This window comes from Patagioenas fasciata, chromosome 2 (assembly GCF_037038585.1).
Source record: "Patagioenas fasciata isolate bPatFas1 chromosome 2, bPatFas1.hap1, whole genome shotgun sequence".
In the NCBI taxonomy this organism is placed as follows: Eukaryota; Metazoa; Chordata; class Aves; order Columbiformes; family Columbidae; genus Patagioenas; species Patagioenas fasciata.
The window spans coordinates 92,268,826-92,285,659 of NC_092521.1; the positions used below are offsets into that span (position 1 = coordinate 92,268,826).

A 16,834-nucleotide genomic window follows, 5' to 3' on the forward strand; every position below is an offset into this window, starting at 1 on the left:
TGAGGACTACTTAAGAAGTTGGAAATTAAAAATAGCCATAATAAAAAGTCATGTTTGACAGTGTTTCTTGGGAGGAGGAGGAGGACGTAACGATTTGCAATTGAAATATTTTATTTGCATTACTGTTTGTGTATTTCACCCCTTTTTGTTCATGCACTTCAGGCTTTATGCTGATCAAACAAAATTCAAGTCATGAACAAATTTCTCTCTGTATCCCACAAGCAGATATTTAACTCATTTTCAGTTAGGCAGATGCTTGGTAGTTGGGAACTATTTGCATGAGTTACATTATTCTGATGTGCATGAATTTGTTTTAGCAGATTTTTCATTTGCATTTATGTGGAGCATAAATAGTTTTGCTTGAGTCTAGGTATGGGACAGAGGTAAGTATGGTGGTTTGAGTTCTGTATATTACTATTTTTGTTAGGCCTACATGGATACATTACAAACTCAGTGGAGCTGGATTCTTCAGATCACCAAGTGCATTGATGTTCATCTGAAAGAGAATGCAGCTTACTTTCAGGTGAGTAGTAACGTGGAAAACTCACACTACTTTTGTTATAAATGTGAATCCCATCACAGATATTTTTTCTGTACCAAAATCTTTATAAATTCGTGCACAATTATGCATAACACAGTTATGTGAATGCTACCATTCTACCAGATGTGAACTGGGATTTCCTATGAAAGGAATTAATTTATTTTTAGCAGACATTTTTAAGAGCTGTGTACAACTGAAATCACAACTTTTCTCCTGTAGTTCTTTGAAGAGGCCCAGTCCACAGAGAGCTACCTGAAAAACTTACAAGACTCCATCAGAAAGAAGTTCATCTGTGATAAGAGCATGTCACTGCCAACTTTGCTGGAGCAGATCAAAGAGCTGGAGGTAGTGTCACAGCCATCTGACAGGCTGTGTTCTGTTTTCCTTGGAAGTCAGTTGCCCTCTTCAGATACCAAATGTAAACCCAGGTGTACTGTGATGTTTAAATACAGAACTGTATGAACTTAAAACCGTAAGGGTATATTCTTGCCCGTTTCTTAGGAGAGACTACAAATGGATCAGTGTTGTTTTAACCTGTTTAATACTGTTTGGGAACTCTGATTTCTTTTTAAATCTGGAATGAGCCCAACAAATTACCAAGTTTCTGACATGCTAACACATTATAAAAAGGGAAGATTTTCATTCATAAGTGGCAGAATAGATTTTGCCTCGAAGGATAAGTACATTTAATAAATGATTCATCATGTCATTATATCACTGTAGTCTCTTTGAAAGGACTTAACTCAGCTTTTTAGCTAACTGTTTACTCATCATGAATTAGGTACTACAATTCCAAAGTGAATATAGTGCAGAAAAAATGCCCAGTGATGTGAAAGGGCAATTGATGAAGTCAGGTTCAAGAGTGTAGCTATTATTTTTTTTTGTTAGAATTCATGTTGTAATAGATTCTATTTATTATTGTGTTTCTTACAAGCCACTTTAGCCACATTGCAGATCTGTATGAAAAGCCTGCTCTGCAAGTTTTGTAAAATTTGCAGCTTGCCAGAGCTGCAGAGCTGCAAAGATACTTAGTTTGGTACTTCTGGTTTTTTTTGTTTGTGGTTTGGTTTTTTTTTTGGTGTGTGGGTGTTTTTTTTTTTTTTGGTGGTGTTTTTGTTTTTTGTGTGTGTTTGTTTTTTGTTGTTGTTTTTTTTTAAACTGCAGTTTTACATTATAGTCCATTTACATTATAGTCCAAATAGTCATCCCACTGGAGCTAAGGGAAGTTTACCTATCACAAGCTCCCAGTCTTAAGAAAGCAGTGGGAAGTAGAAGTGGTTTCTTCTTAGAATTAATTTTTAACATGCAATTGATTGTTGCAGAATGAACGAGAGAGAATTCTTGAATACAAGAGACAAGTGCAGAGTTTGGTGAATAAATCCAAGAAGATTGTGCAGCTGAAGCCACGCAACCCAGACTACCGAAGTAACAAGCCCATTATCCTGAAGGCTTTGTGTGACTACAAACAGGATCTGGTATTGTATTCCTTTTTAGCTGAGAATGAACATCATGTAAACTAGGACATGGCAAATAATTCAGTAAAGAAACTGCTGAGATGATAGGTGTAACCCCTTTGTCTGCTTTTGATCAACATTTAAATTTCTTGTACAAGAAAGTTCTGACTTTCTTGCGATTATGAATAAACAAGCTAGGTTCTAGTTGGCTAATAAGTCTAGTCAAAATTGTTAGTTCATTAGATAGTTTTACTCCTCATAGCTCAAATTAGCACAGAAAAGTCTCTTTGATAATAGGGTTAAAGTTCTACAGATGCTTCCCTGCATCTACACCTTTTTTTTGTGTGTGATTACTCACTTTTTCAGTGTCCCTCTGTGTCCTTAGGTCAACAGTTCATCTAACAAAAAGTGAGGAGTGTACAGTGAGTCATTGATATCCCCAGTTTTTTGCTGGATGGAGTATGAAATTGATGATGATGTTTCTTCTTCCTCAGTAGTGGGGCTGCTTGGATTTATTTCTGTATTTTTTCTTAACAGTAGGCTTAGATGTGTTTTTAGCCTGTGTGCTCTTTCTCTTCAAAGGTTCCGAACTACCCAGTTTTTCTGTTCTGTTATCTGTAACACTTGTTTTAACTGATTCACTAGGTTGCACTCTTATTGTGACCAGTAATTGACCACTGTGATTTGTGTTTACGATCTGAGGTTTCTGCTATCCACTCTGTCTGCACTTTTCCATACCACATTTTATTCCAGAGTCACAGAAGTTCAACCCACACAGAGTAACTGTTTGTAGTTACTATAAGCAAAACTAAACAAATTTAGGCAATGGTTACTGGACTGCTTGGCAATTGCTCATGCTTTAAGCAAGCTAAATTCTGCTCAGACGAAGCAGACAATTCTGGAGCCACTTCATGCTCAGATCAATGCAAAGCCCATGGCCTTTTACTAGTCATGGCAAAAATCCTACTTGCTGGCTGTAGAGGTGTGATGCAGGAAGAGTCCTGTCAAGATAAATGACAGGAGCCTCCCACTCTTGGATATGAGTGAGTTGTAACCTGTACTGTGGCTGCTCATTGTTAGGATTTCTGGCAGATGGGGCTGGTGGATCTAGCTCTGCCACACTCGCTCCCAGTCCCATCACTAGGCATCCTTATGCCTCCAGCTCACTGGCTTACAGCCATACATGGTTGCATAGTTCGCTGTGGTCATGTGTCCACATTGAGTCTTTGATGTTTGTCATGATAAGCCTCAAGTCTGATGATCAGCCAGACTGGCTCAGAGTGTTCTGTGGCTTTCACTTGGTTTTCCTGTGTTTTCTTCACATGGAAACCATATTCAGGCAGAAGGGGTTGATCTGTACTGGTCTTCCCTCAGTATGAAGCCAAGATGCACACCCAGACCTGGCAGCTGGGGAGCACTCCCACTTCTGTGATCTAGCCACTGTTCCTCAGACAAGGCGCTTGGCCTGGTGCCTTTGGATTGGGGGGCAAGAGTAAAACACATCTGCACACCTCACTTGTGAGGAAAAGTTGAGAGAACTGGTTTTGTTCAGGGTTGAGAAAAGAAGGCTTAGGGAAGACCTTATTACCATGTTCCAGTATTTAAAGAGTGGCTGCAAAGAAGATGGAGACTCCCTTTTTACAAGCAGTCACAGGGAAAATATGAGTGGTAATAGGTACAGGTTACTCCTGGGGAGATTCCAATTGGACACGAGCGAGAGTTTTCACAATGAGAACAATCAGCCATTGGAATAATCTCCCTAGGGAAGTAGTGGATTCCCCAACATAGGACACTTAAGATTCAGGTGCACAGGGTGCTGGGCCATCTTGTCTAGACTGTGGTTTTGCCAAGAAAGGTTGGACCAGATGATCCTTGAGGTCCCTTCCATCCTGGTATTCTATGATTCCTTGTGTGTCTCTCCTACAAACTCCATCTTACTTAACTAAAGAAAAAAATGTTCTGTATTCCTTACAGAAAACGGTGCGCAAAGGAGATGAATGTATCCTGAAGGACAATAATGAGCGCAGCAAGTGGCTGGTGACTGGCCCTGGAGGAGTGGATATGCTGGTGCCATCTGTTAGTCTTATCATTCCACCCCCCAATCCATTAGCAGTGGATCTTGCTACCAAGTGAGTTGCTGCCTGGGTTTGGGCACCTACCACAGGGAGCAGATAGAGTTTGCTCAAAATAGCAACGAGCCACAAAATCTGGTCTGTGCCTTGATCGGACTGCCCACTCACCCTGTAAGGATGGGGCATTAGAGACTAGACACTTGAGGAAATTCACTTCAGTGAAGCTTCCTAGGATTTACGTTGGGATCTAAAAATATTTGAAACTTAACTTTTACAAGGTTTTTCTCATCTCTAATAATGGAAGTCATAGATAAATTGACTTTCAAGATGCAGAGAACAAGCCTTAACACAGTCCACATCTGGTGGATGTTTCTTGGGATGTTCTGTAGCTATGCTACAAGGACAGACGTGTTTTGACCATGGAATTTCTTTTCTCATTTCAGAATTGAGCAGTACTATGAAGCTATTTTAGCTTTGTGGAACCAGCTGTATATCAACATGAAGAGCCTGGTATCTTGGCATTATTGCATGATCGACATTGAGAAAATCAGAGCAATGACTATTGCCAAGGTGAGACTCCAGCTGGCCTTACCTGTAGACCAGTGACATCCATGACCTGGCCTCTGCTGTCCCAAACAATGCTTTCTGTATCCTGTGCAGATGTATGTTCTGCAAAACCATGGGCTTTCCTTTTGCTGGGTTGCACAATTAGTTATATAAGAAAGCTGTTGTCTTATTAAGGGAGAAGCAAAATGCTTTCCCATTCAAACATGTGGGTAAACAGGAAGATTAGCTAAGGGGATTTATTACACACTTGCTGTACTTGTTCCCACTATGCAAAGGTATGGATAGACAGACTAATCTTAAGTTATGAAATTATTATAACAAGAATAGTTTAACTCAAAGGGCATTATTAGCACCATACTTTTAGAGGCAGCCCAGGTAGGTTTTATTCTAAACTGCAATTCCTTTTTTTTTTATATATATAGGTGTATTAGCTTGTTCCTTAATGATTAACTCGTCATAAAGCTTCCAAATTGCTCCTTTTTTCAAAGTTATTTTCTTCCCCATTTCAGCTGAAAACAATGCGTAAGGAAGATTACCAAAAAATAATAACTGACCTAGAGATCCATTATCAAGAATTCCTCAGAAACAGCCAAGGCTCAGAGATGTTTGGTGATGAAGACAAACGAAAGATCCAGACTCAGTTCACTGATGCTCAGAAGCACTACCAAACCTTGATTATACAACTGCCCAATCAACCACGGCAGCCACAAACAGGTTTGTCATCCTCCTGCTTTTTGTAGAGATTGGACTGCTGTGGTTTCTTTGTTCAGAGGGTGGATGGTGGTGCATTCTTTTTCTGTGAAAATATTCTCGTAAACATATGAATGGAAACATGTTCAAGAATTGGACTGCTGTCTCCCAGCATAACAAAACTGGCCATGCACAGGGGAGAGTATGTTTTATTCTTCCTTCCTTTGGTGTGAATCTGGAAATAGTCCTCTGAAGTTCATGGAACTTGCTGGGAAAATGAGGAATTTAGTCCATCTGATATGTCTTCAGTTATTAGGAAGCAAAGTCTCACTGCTGCCTTTCAGGCAGGAGTGATTTCATTCCTTGAAACAGCGGCATAAGGGCCCAGATCCTCCACCTGCTCTCAGTTCTACAGATCACCTCAGTGCTTTGTTCACTTGGGCAGTACGTTGATTTTCTGTATATCAGTGCCCAGTTCTTTGGCAGTTGACATTTACTCAATTCATTTTACAGTGGTCCCAACTGAGTGCTGTCCTGTGAATTCCTCAAGCACCATTATTGTTAATGAGAGAAACCGAGAACATGAGAAGCAGGAGGCCTGGCTGCTGATGGAGCTTCAGAAACTTCGGCGTCAGATTGAAGCTTCTGAGATTCGGATGGTTCAAAAAACTCCTCTTGGAGTGGATCAAGGGGCTATGCATGACTTTTCAGTCAGAATAAAGGATTTAGAGGTAACTGTGAATGTTTTTCTTTGAGCATCTCAAGCTCAGCATGACTCTTTGCCACAGAGCATACTGCATTTGTGTTTCTGGTCAGCTGGGAAGGACACACATCCTGTGCAAAAAATTCTCAACTGGAAGCTAATCATGATTATTTGGATTGGAGTTTAGCTCCTAAGTAGAAAAAGTTGACTCTTGGATTTTAGAAGTCAAATTCTGTCAAGCAAAGAATACAGAAAGCCTGATGTCAAGTGGACCTGAGCTCATGTTAAGCCTCATCCAGGTTAATGCAGTATTAAAATCCTTTTGCACAGACCCCTTTTACCACCTGCCTCTGAAGTGCTGTCTGTGGGATGCAGCGTGGTTACATGAGGCTTACAGACCCACTCCCTTGCCCAGTTCTTAAGATCTGAAGGGAGACTGGAGAGAGAAGATGAGTAAGAAAAGAGAACAGGTTCAGCATATGAGAAATTCCCCCGAGGCAATGAAGTTGCAAAGGTCTTAAGAGCAGAAGGACCTTGGCAAGTCTACTAAGTGCAGTAGGCAGCTGGCAGTAAAGCGCTCTGCTTTTGGCAGAGCTGAGTTTCGGAGTGGATGAAGTGCGCAAAACAAGTATTACGTGTTGTGGACTGTGTGCAGAAAAGAAACTGCCCAATGTTACTTACATTGAAGAAAGCAAGCTCAGGCACCGCTTCAGTCCTCAATCAAGCTGGTTAGATAAAAGCAGACTGTTTGGATAAGGAGACCAATTGCATATGTGCTGTAGGATCATCATTCAGCCATCAAAAATGTGTAAATTGGGCATTCTCTTTCCTTAGGGTGTGCAGAATGACTCTCAAATAATGGCTGAAACCCTCAATAAGCATAAGGACTTGCTGCCTAACTTCAGAGGCTCTGAGAAGTATGTGTACTTGCAGTCAGAGATAAGTGCCCTGTTTCAAAAACTGGAAAATATTAATGGTGTTTCTGCTGGCTACTTAGACAGGTAAGAAAATTGAGGTTATAGAAATAAATAATTCACTTTCTTCCATAATTCTTAGTCCAGAAACATTATTTTCTGCAAATGATGTACGTGTGGATAGAAACAGACACTTATGTGAATTTCTTCTCTTTTCTGGAAGACTTAATAAAAAGGGGAAAAAAATTGGTATCTCTGAAATTTCTTCTTTATTGTATATTCTCTTTAACTAATGATCTGCGATTAATTAGAAATAGCACCTTTCCTGCCTCAGTCCATAACGGATTTGTTTTGTATTTTTTATTTTAGCTTGAATGCACTGAGGTGTCTGCTCCAGATTATTCTACAAACAGAAGATGTGATCAGAGTTTTTGAAGTCAGACTGTCTGAAGAGGAGACTGTTCCTTTGGATCTTGATAAAGTGGAGGCTTATCGGGCTTGTCTGAAGGTGAGAGGCCAAGACCCAAGAACACAGCAAGGCAAAATTCATAGCTGCCAGTACTGGTCTATTGAGCTGGGTGAAACCCTTCTGAAACTGCAGGAGATTGAAATGCTGATCTTGTTGTATTTTATGACGTAGACATACAGTGCTTTTGCAAATTATTGGAAAGAATGTACAGGTTACTACTTCCTCCATCCCCTGGTTGTTGCTGCCCCCACAGCAAAGCCAGTGACGTAGAATGTCTCCATGATGCATTTCTGTACAAAATTATCTGTATTTACTTGTATAACTTATGAAACTGGATTTGAAGGCAATATCTCCTTTCTTGCAAAGACTTGTTAATTGCCCTTGTTGTCATCTAGTTGTAACAAGTAAATTTGAGTATTACTGTGTGTCCCGGTTTTCACACAGAGTCCATTTCAAATCTTACAGTGTGAACTATCCATCCTGTACAAGGGGAGCAGGCAAAGAAGAACTGCTATGCTGAGCACAGAGTTGGCTTGCAGAACAAGTCTTTATCGGGCGTTGAGCTGGTCCTTTTGTGCACTGCATGCCTTCGGGAGAATAGGGACTCTTTCATTCTTTCCTGTTCTCAGGCGTAGTAGGGAAAAAGTATGCAGAAGTGGAACACCACCAGGTTACCTTTTTATCATGTTAAATGAGAGCTGCAGTTCAGTTGCTGGGAGTTGCTCTTTGCTGGTGTAAATTTGAGCTACGCACACACAAAGCATGAGTGTATGATCAAAGGATCCAGTCATCCCCGTGCAAAGCAGACCACTGCCTGCACTGTGTATGCCATTTGGTGATACCCCACAGTATGCAAGTATGTGCATACAAACAAGTGTGTGTGCAAGGAAACATATCCATGGAAGATGTTTATAAAAACGTAAACAGGAAAAAAAAGAAAGCTGTGCAGATGTTTTAGATAACATTTAAAAACTTGATCTGTCAATCTGGAGGCTTGAATCCACAGCTGTTGCAAGTGCAGGAGTCTTTTGTACTTCAGTGAAATTTTCTAGTCAATTGTTTCAGGAACAAGCAAGGCAGGCTCTTCCCTGTTTTTTTGGTAACTGCTCTACATAGTTTCGAGAAATAAAAATGTTACCTAAGAATATGACAGCACAGGGCTTCGGTTTAGCAAATTGTTTAAGAGTGAGTCTAAGTTTTAACACATTCTTGTCAAACTCTGTTTACCAAAATAGGTGTTTCACTTTAACTATATGAAGTCCAGCTGACATCAGTGCACATACCTTACTGAATTAGAATAAAAATCTTTAGATACCAACACACTGTGCATGCTGTTGATGGTTAAATTTGAGTACTCTCTGAAGAACAAAATGTATGACAGCATTTTGTTTTTTTTCTAGAAAATGAAAGCAGACCTAAACATGAAAAAGTCACTACTGAATGCCCTGGAAAACGAGCTGCAGAAAACACTTCAGATTCACTCACAGTCTTGCCAGTCATACACCCTGTATGACATGGACCTTGGAAAATTCAGTGACAAAGTTACCCAGCTAATAGACCGCTGGCAGAGAGCTGAAAAGCAGATAGATAACAGGTTTGCTCATATTTCCTAACAGCTTCTTCCTTATTGCTATTGCTAAGACCATCTTAACAGTGAGTCTGAAAGAACTGATGTGCGTGAATCATTACTTCCAGAGGACAAATGATGACTTCAGGGCAGTAAGAGTAGAGCAACTGTGAATAGGTTGAACATACTTTAAAAGGGATTGTGTAAGACCAAGCAGGAAAATGTAGCTAGTCATGTAAATGTATAACCTAAGTGCTAAGGAGTTGTTCTAATTTTTTTCAGTTCTTGCTAATGTTCTTGTATTAAGTACTTCCAGCCAGGATTTTCCCCCTTGAACAAAGCAACCATGCTGAATACCCTATTCCTGAGGGTTAAAAAAGTAACACTGACAATTAAGTAAAAAAATCACAATTATTTTTCTAATGCTTCCTTGAACTGAAGGCATGTTCTGATTGTTTGTGGGTTTTTTTGGAGTGTTTGTTTATTTTGTTTTTACTTCAGATCAGAATCTAGTCCCATTAATAAAAATTGCTGGTTGTTTTGGTGTAAATTTAGAACAAGAGAACTGAAGTCAGTGAACTTGATTCTTACCACTGCAAAGTTTTATCCACCCTTGCTTAGTTGACAGGAAGTGCCAGCCTCTGGATATTGCAGAGTTACTCAGAAGTGAGGCACTAAAAACACATGTTGGGTGACTAATAACCACTACAATTCTCATATATTTGAAATTTTTGTTCAGAATCTCCTTTTAGAGCTTCCCATAGTTTTACCTAGTTTATTACTGTCTTGTTTCTGAAAAATATTTGAAGAGGGAGAAAGAGAATGCACTTTCCATTTTGACAGTTTTCCCTCTTTTTTTCTAGATCATGGGATTTAGAAAGGCAAATCAAACAGCTGAAAACTTACAGAGATCTCTACCAGGCTCTTTGCAAATGGATCTGTGATGCCAAGCGCAGGCAAGATTCTATTGAGTCCATGAAGCTGTGTGATTGCAACACTATCATGAGATATCTACATGATCAGAAGGTATGCAGCACCTGAATGAGTTGTCTTCAGTTATCTGGATTTTAAATTGTTTTGCTGTTCAGAAAATAACTGTATCAATGCAATCTGCAGTACAGTGGCCTGTTTTGAATTATGAAGTACACAAGCTACCAAAAACCATCAGATGTCTAAAATGCAGGAGAGAGGAAATATTATTATCCTCATTTTCTGTCAGCACTGCTACAGATTATGAACAAGACCAGTTTTGGCTCCTACGCAATCACTGACACTTTTACACATCAGCTTTGAATTAAATCAAGGGACTGTATGGTGGTGTAACTCATGTGGCAAATTATAGCACAAAAATAAAAAGTGAGGAAATACATCTAAGCTAAAGTCAGTGAACTGTCCCTCCCCAGCTCTGAGGCTTGCTCAGTTGCTAGGTGTTTTTTCTGAGAACAACCTTCTCATGCACAGAGAGCTTGCCATTGTGAAAACTGCGCGGCTACAGGTCATTTCAGGTCTCAGCCTCTGGGATGGCAGTGGTCTCATCCTGCAGGTGCCTTCTGATGGAAGCAGCATGTACAGGAGGAAATACTGGGAAATCCCGAGGGACTGCTTCACAGCTCACTTTTTTTCTTGACAGAATTTGCACAGTGAAATCTGTGGGAAGCGAGACAAAGTTGAGGAGCTTCTCAAGCATGCAGATCAGTGCTCAGCTGCAATTAAGGTACTTGGATTTCAGCATTTTTATGGGGTGTGGTTTCTCATGGTCAGGCGCATCCCATTGTGTCTACTCGGCTGGCAGGTGAAATGTCAGCTCCCTGATGTGTGTGTGCAGAAATTCCTGGGGTCAAGCACTTGTGTGTACAAAATATAATGAAAGCAATTTGAGTACTTGCTACCTGAAGACCACAGGATGATGCAGGTGATACCACTGAGAGCTTTTATTCAGCAGAATCAAAGCCTTCTTCTGGCCAGGCCAAACTTTCCAGTTCACATGTTAAAAAAATAAGGGAGTAGAGAACAGATTGTTAGCTTAAGAATTAGGTCTAAATAGGATCTGGTGTGGGAGGCAAGACAAATGCAGATTAGCACGAGGAATTGTGTGCGATAGCCATGAAAAACAATAAAATATTCAGGGATATGGTATTTTCATTTTTATGTCACCTTTATATCCGAGCTTTCTCCAGCTCAATCTCACTTTCTGTGACAATGATCTTGCTATATGCATGATATGGCATATGTGGTATTAAAGAGGTGCAGAGACAGTTATTTCTGGTGAAGTTTTGTTTGATAACAGTACCTAGGGCAGTTGCTCCCATGAATCTTTTTCAGCTCTGGGTAGCCCTCAACTAACAGAAACACATATATTCCCTTTTTTGTAAAATGTTTTTTCTCTTTTTCCCTTTGTCATTCTCCTCTGTGAGTCTCCACATAGCCAGAGATATAAACAAGGGAAAATGTAGCTTTTTATTAATAAAACCAAAACAACCCCAAAGCTTAATTTGCATTTTGGGAAATCCAGATTCCCAGACAGGTCCTTGGCAGTTGCTAAATGGGTCTTGCCTTTCCCTGTTGTTTTACAGGATTATGAACTACAGGTTGCTTCCTACAGTTCTGGATTAGAAACGTTGCTCAACATACCTATCAAGAAAAGTGTGGTTCAGTCTCCTGCAGTGCTGATTTTACAAGAGGTATTGCTCTTTCCTCCCCATCAGTCTTCTGAATACATTTGTTTGTCCGTGTGAGCCATTGTGAGTCATGTCCAGGTGTATTTGAATAATTAGCACTGTCATTGGTAATGTGTGCTGAGCACATAAACACAAGGAATTAGTGCAGAATAGTCACTGTGCTGTAAAATCATACTTGGGCTCAGTAGATTAGCCCTTAAAAATTTGCCTCATTCCTATTCAATGTCCATGGTATACATACTGTGAGAAAGTAGGATTCATGCCCCAAGTGGTTTAGTTACTTTCAACCTGGGAATTAACCACTATTAAAAGTTTAACTTAGATTACTTGTGACTGTCAGACAGGAAGAGCATGATGAACCAGGGGATGAAGACTTGGATTTAATATCACATCAGCCATAGGGGAAAATAATATTGAAAAAGAAGGTGTGGGTTTATCAGAAGGGAGAATTTATACGTGTAGGGTCCCCAGAAAGTCATCTGAATTTGTAAGGAGGATAATTCACTTGTTACTTGGTAAAGTGATGTGTTTCTCAAGTGCATTGAAAACCTTTCAGTGATCTGAGACAGGTATGTTCACTCTATAGTACAAGCTACTAACAATTCTCTTTCTTTTCAAGGCTAGCGAGGCTCAGTCTCGCTACATAGAGCTTCTTACAAGATCAGGAGATTATTACAGATTCTTAAGTGAAATGCTAAAGAGCATGGAGGACTTGAAGGTAATCTGACTTTTATTTTCTTTACCTTCTATTTTTATCACATGATAGCAAGCTGTCGCTGCTCGAAGACTTTCTGCTTTATTACAGTGCAAAACAGCCCACCAAACAAAATCCTGAGATCAGGGGTGTACCATGAGGGAAGTATATAAGCAGTTTCATGAACCATTTTTCCAAGAGTACAATATCTTGCAAAGTTACCGCTAAGGTCATGTGTGAGGTGGAGAACACTGGCCTTCTTGGCAAACAGGAGGTGCTTATCAAAGCATGGAGGAGGTCCGTCTCTGCCAATCACAGCCTTGTCCTCAGTGAAAGCAGAGTTATCTCAGTGCTGAAACCTTGCTCCTCATGGTTCAGGGGCCACACTTAATTTCAAGCCATATCTAAAGTGTTTCAAATGGAGTAACTTCTGATTTGATACCGTTCAGTGGAAACAGGTGCATTTAGGAGGTCACATCTATGGAATGTGAATCACCTGTTTGAATTTTGTGGAGGTTCTAAAGAAGGCTATTTAGTACTTTCCTGGTTAACTCTTGCTACATCAGATTTTACTATCTGTACTGTATGTCCCTCCCCCCATCAAGTACCATTTCCCCTCCAAAAGTCATTATGCTGATTTCTGAATAACATTTGACTCTGAATAAATAAGGATTCAAGAATTTGTGTTGATGACATTAAGTAGGAAAGGATTTTGAGCTCTTGTTGAAGCAGAGAAAAATAACTTTGAGTTGTCAGTGTTACAAATGTATACTGTATTGCATGTGATGATTTTGAAACAGCTATCACAAGTGTTCAAGTGGTTTTTTTTGTTTGTTTTTCTGCTATCATTTTGCAGATGAAAAACACAAAAATTGAACTTCTGGAAGAAGAACTTAGGCTTGCCAGGGATTCCAATTCAGAGACAAGCAACAAACATAAATTCCTGGAGCAAAATCTGCAGAAATACCAGATGGACGTTTCTCAACTCAAGGCAAAGCTGATGAGTTTGGAGGAGATGAAAAGACAAGCTGAAATGGATGGAAATTCTGCTAAGCAAAACCTGGACAAATGCTATGCCCAAATAAAGGATCTAAATGACAGAATAACCAGGCTGACTTATGAGATTGAAGATGAGAAAAGGAAAAGGAAGTTGCTGGAGGATAGATACGAGCAGCAGAAGAATGACTATGACCAACTGCAGAAAACAAGACAAAATGAGAAAGACAGCCTTGGTTGGCAAAAATTAGAGTCTGAGAAGGTCATCAAGGAGAAGGAGTACGAGATAGAAAGATTAAGAGTTCTTCTTCAGGACGAAGGCACACGGAAGAGGGAGTATGAAAATGAGCTGGCTAAGGTAAGAAACCAGTTTAGCGAGGAGATGAGTAATTTAAAGAACAAGTATGAAACAGAAATTAATATTAAGAAGACCACGATCCAGCAGATAGCTGCACAGAAAGATGATGATGCAAAAGGCCTCAGAGCCCAGGTTGACAGACTGACAAGAGAAAACAGAGACCTTAAGGATGAGATTGTGAGGCTGAACGATGCCATTCTGCAAACCACAGATCAACGAAGGAGAGCAGAAGAAGATGCTCTTCAGCAGAAGGCTTGCAGTTCTGAAGTGTCACAGCAGAAGCATCAGTTAGAGCTGGAGCTGAAACAGATCATTCAGCTTCGTGGTGAAGACAACTCAAGATACAAGCAGGCTCTCGAGGAGGCTGCCTCAACTATTCAGGATAAAACTAAGGAGCTGGAAAGGCTAAAGATTCAGCTTCAGGAAGAGGCTAAAAGCCGATGGGAACTTGAGAATGAATTGGCTAAGGTAAGGAACAGTTATGATGAGGAAATTATTAGTTTAAAAAACAAATATGAAACTGAGATTAATATCACAAAGACCACCATTCACCAGGTCACCATGCAAAAGGAAGAGGACACAAATAATTATAGAACACAGCTTGATAATGCCATGAGAGAAAACAGGAATTTATGTGAGGAAATTAGGAGACTGAAGAATACAATAAGTCAGACAACTGATAATCTGCGGAAAATAGAAGAGAATGCTCAACAGCAAAAGGCAGCTGGCTCAGAGCTGTCTCAGAAGAAACAGCAGCTGGAGATTGAGCTAAAACAAGTTATTCAGAGGCACTCTGATGAAAGCATGCGGTACAAACAGTCGCTTGATGATGCTTCTAAGACCATTAAGGAAAGAAACAAAGAGATTGAAAGGCTGAGAAAGTTGTTGGATGTAGAAACAAGTCAGAGAAAAGAAATAGAGGATGAGAACAGTCAGTTAAAACGAGTCCAGTTTGACCTGCAAAAAGCGAACACGAGTGCTACGGAGACTATTAACAAGCTGAGGATCCAGGAGCAGGAACTGGCCAGACTGAAAATTGACTATGAAAGAGTCTCGCAAGAGAAAAAAGGCAGGGATCAAGAAAGTGCAAAGTTCCAGAGCACCGTAAAAGACTTGCAGATCCAGAAACATAAGCTGGAGGAGGAACTTTGCAGGCAGAATAAAAATTTAATGGACGAGACATCCAGGAGGAAGAAACTGGAGGAGGAAATCGAAGGCATGAGGAGATCTCTCAGAGAGCAATCGGTTAAAATAACTAATCTCACACAGCAGATAGAGGAAGTGTCTATTGTAAAGAAGAGGAATGAAGATGACCTTAGACACCAAAGAGAAGTATTAGATGGTCATGTGAGAGAGAAGCAGAGATACATGGAGGAGATAAGAAAATGCACATCTGATATTGAGACTTTACGCCGTCAGTTGGTCCAAGAACAGGAGCAATTAAAACAGGCTCACCTACGAAACGAGCACTTACAGAAAACCTCTGAGGAAAAAAGCAAAAACTTGAATGAGTGCAAAATAGAAATTGAAAGGCTTCAGTCTCTCACTGAGAACCTAACCAAGGAACACTTGTTACTGGAGGAGGAGCTGCGAAATGTTAGATTGGAGTATGATGACCTCAGAATGGTCAGAAGTGAAGTTGATGAGAAAAATACTGCCATTGCTGAACTAAAGAATCAGCTTCAGACGAGCAGCAAGCAAACCCTGGAACTTCAGGGCTTGATTAATGATTTACACAAAGAAAGGGAAAAATTGAGACAGGAAATTGAAAAATTCCAAAAGCAAGCTCTAGAGGTATTCACACATATTTTGATCCCAGCTTTACTGTCTCTCACATATATAATTAATTGCAGTGTCCATTTGAATCAACTTAATTCACACTTTGCTGTTTAAGTTCACTGTACTTGTGACTAATCTCCTTTATGACCCTTCCCCTTGCTCATTTTTTAAACAAAAATGACAGGATTTGGCCACTTTCTTAGCCTCTTTACTCCCAGGGAGCTGTACTAGGGAGCCATAAGCTGTCTTACCATCAAGCTGAGCCTTGCCCTCAGCCCTCGCCCCAGGAGAAACCCTGGGCCTGTGCCAGTCTCCACCAAACCGTGCTGGGGGAAGAGGAGAGTACACGGAGTACCGCTGTGCTTTAGCTGTACCCTGCTGGCTGTGTGCTTCCTCAGGCTGTCTCAGCCAGGATGGGTAACGCAGTCCTTTGGGACTGACCCAAGTGCTATCACAGACTAAACCAGCTAAAAACCCCAGAACCAACAAGCTGTCAAAGTGCTGCTTAGCTGGGTAAGGTGTCGACTACAGGTGAGGATTAAAGATGATGTTGTCAGCTGTACCTAAGGTGCTGAAAGCCTGCATTTCATTGACTCTTTTGGGGATTTATGTTCCTAAGTCAGTAAGGGCATTGCAAATTTTACCATTGGGCCTTATTTCTTAAACTTGAGGCGACAGCATAAACAAGTTAAAGAAAACATTTTTTCGTATTTAATTCTTCTGTCTGCCACTCTTTGAATATATACAAGTGAGTACTTGTAAAGATGTTTCTTTGCTTTTTCCTATACTTGCCCTTTATATTTCTTTTCTGATTCCCATTCTCAGCTATTTTTCCTTAATTCAGTTTTTTTCCTTTATTTGAGAAACTTCAGTACTGTTTTTTTTAAAAACTAACATTTAGGATTATCTGACATCTGTGCATATATATATATATGCATGTGTTACAAATACAACCTTATATTCTGTTTAATATGGAATACATACAAATGTGCATGCTTGTAGTTGTTTGTATATGTGTGTAGATATATGAAGACATCTAGCGAATTAAAATGTAAAGCAACACAGGTAAAATTGTTTGGAGTAACATGTGAAACTAATAGTAAACTGAAAACTGAGTAATATTTCCTTTTTATCCAAGTATGACCAGTCCTTAACTGACACAAATTCAACCAGGTTAGGAGGACTGTGCCATGATACATCTGCTGAGTATCAGACTCTTAATGAGTCTTGAATGCTCTCTGTGTGCACAGATGTACTGTGAGAAGTATTAAAAAATTATAAAGAACTAAGTAAGTCAGCAGAAAATCAAGGCTATGGGTAACAGAATGGAGTCTCCATAGGTGCTAGAGACA

General features: G+C 40.0%; 1 protein-coding gene across 3 annotated transcripts in view; it reads left to right on the top strand.

Annotated features, from left to right (window-relative positions):
* DSP (desmoplakin) overlaps window positions 1-16,834 on the top strand; it is a 39,544-nt gene that overhangs the window by 18,614 nt on the left and 4,096 nt on the right. Inside the window, exons 9-23 of one of the 3 annotated variants that reach the window (XM_065830137.2) lie at window positions 428-523; window positions 761-886; window positions 1,864-2,016; window positions 3,970-4,124; window positions 4,511-4,637; window positions 5,144-5,348; window positions 5,838-6,055; window positions 6,862-7,028; window positions 7,311-7,449; window positions 8,811-9,004; window positions 9,841-10,003; window positions 10,608-10,691; window positions 11,551-11,658; window positions 12,275-12,373; window positions 13,206-15,497. In XM_065830137.2, the coding sequence (XP_065686209.1) occupies window positions 428-523; window positions 761-886; window positions 1,864-2,016; window positions 3,970-4,124; window positions 4,511-4,637; window positions 5,144-5,348; window positions 5,838-6,055; window positions 6,862-7,028; window positions 7,311-7,449; window positions 8,811-9,004; window positions 9,841-10,003; window positions 10,608-10,691; window positions 11,551-11,658; window positions 12,275-12,373; window positions 13,206-15,497 (4,326 nt within the window). The remainder of the gene's footprint in view (window positions 1-427; window positions 524-760; window positions 887-1,863; window positions 2,017-3,969; window positions 4,125-4,510; window positions 4,638-5,143; window positions 5,349-5,837; window positions 6,056-6,861; window positions 7,029-7,310; window positions 7,450-8,810; window positions 9,005-9,840; window positions 10,004-10,607; window positions 10,692-11,550; window positions 11,659-12,274; window positions 12,374-13,205; window positions 15,498-16,834) is intronic. The other 2 variants (XM_065830139.2, XM_065830138.2) reach the window with 2 other exon arrangements.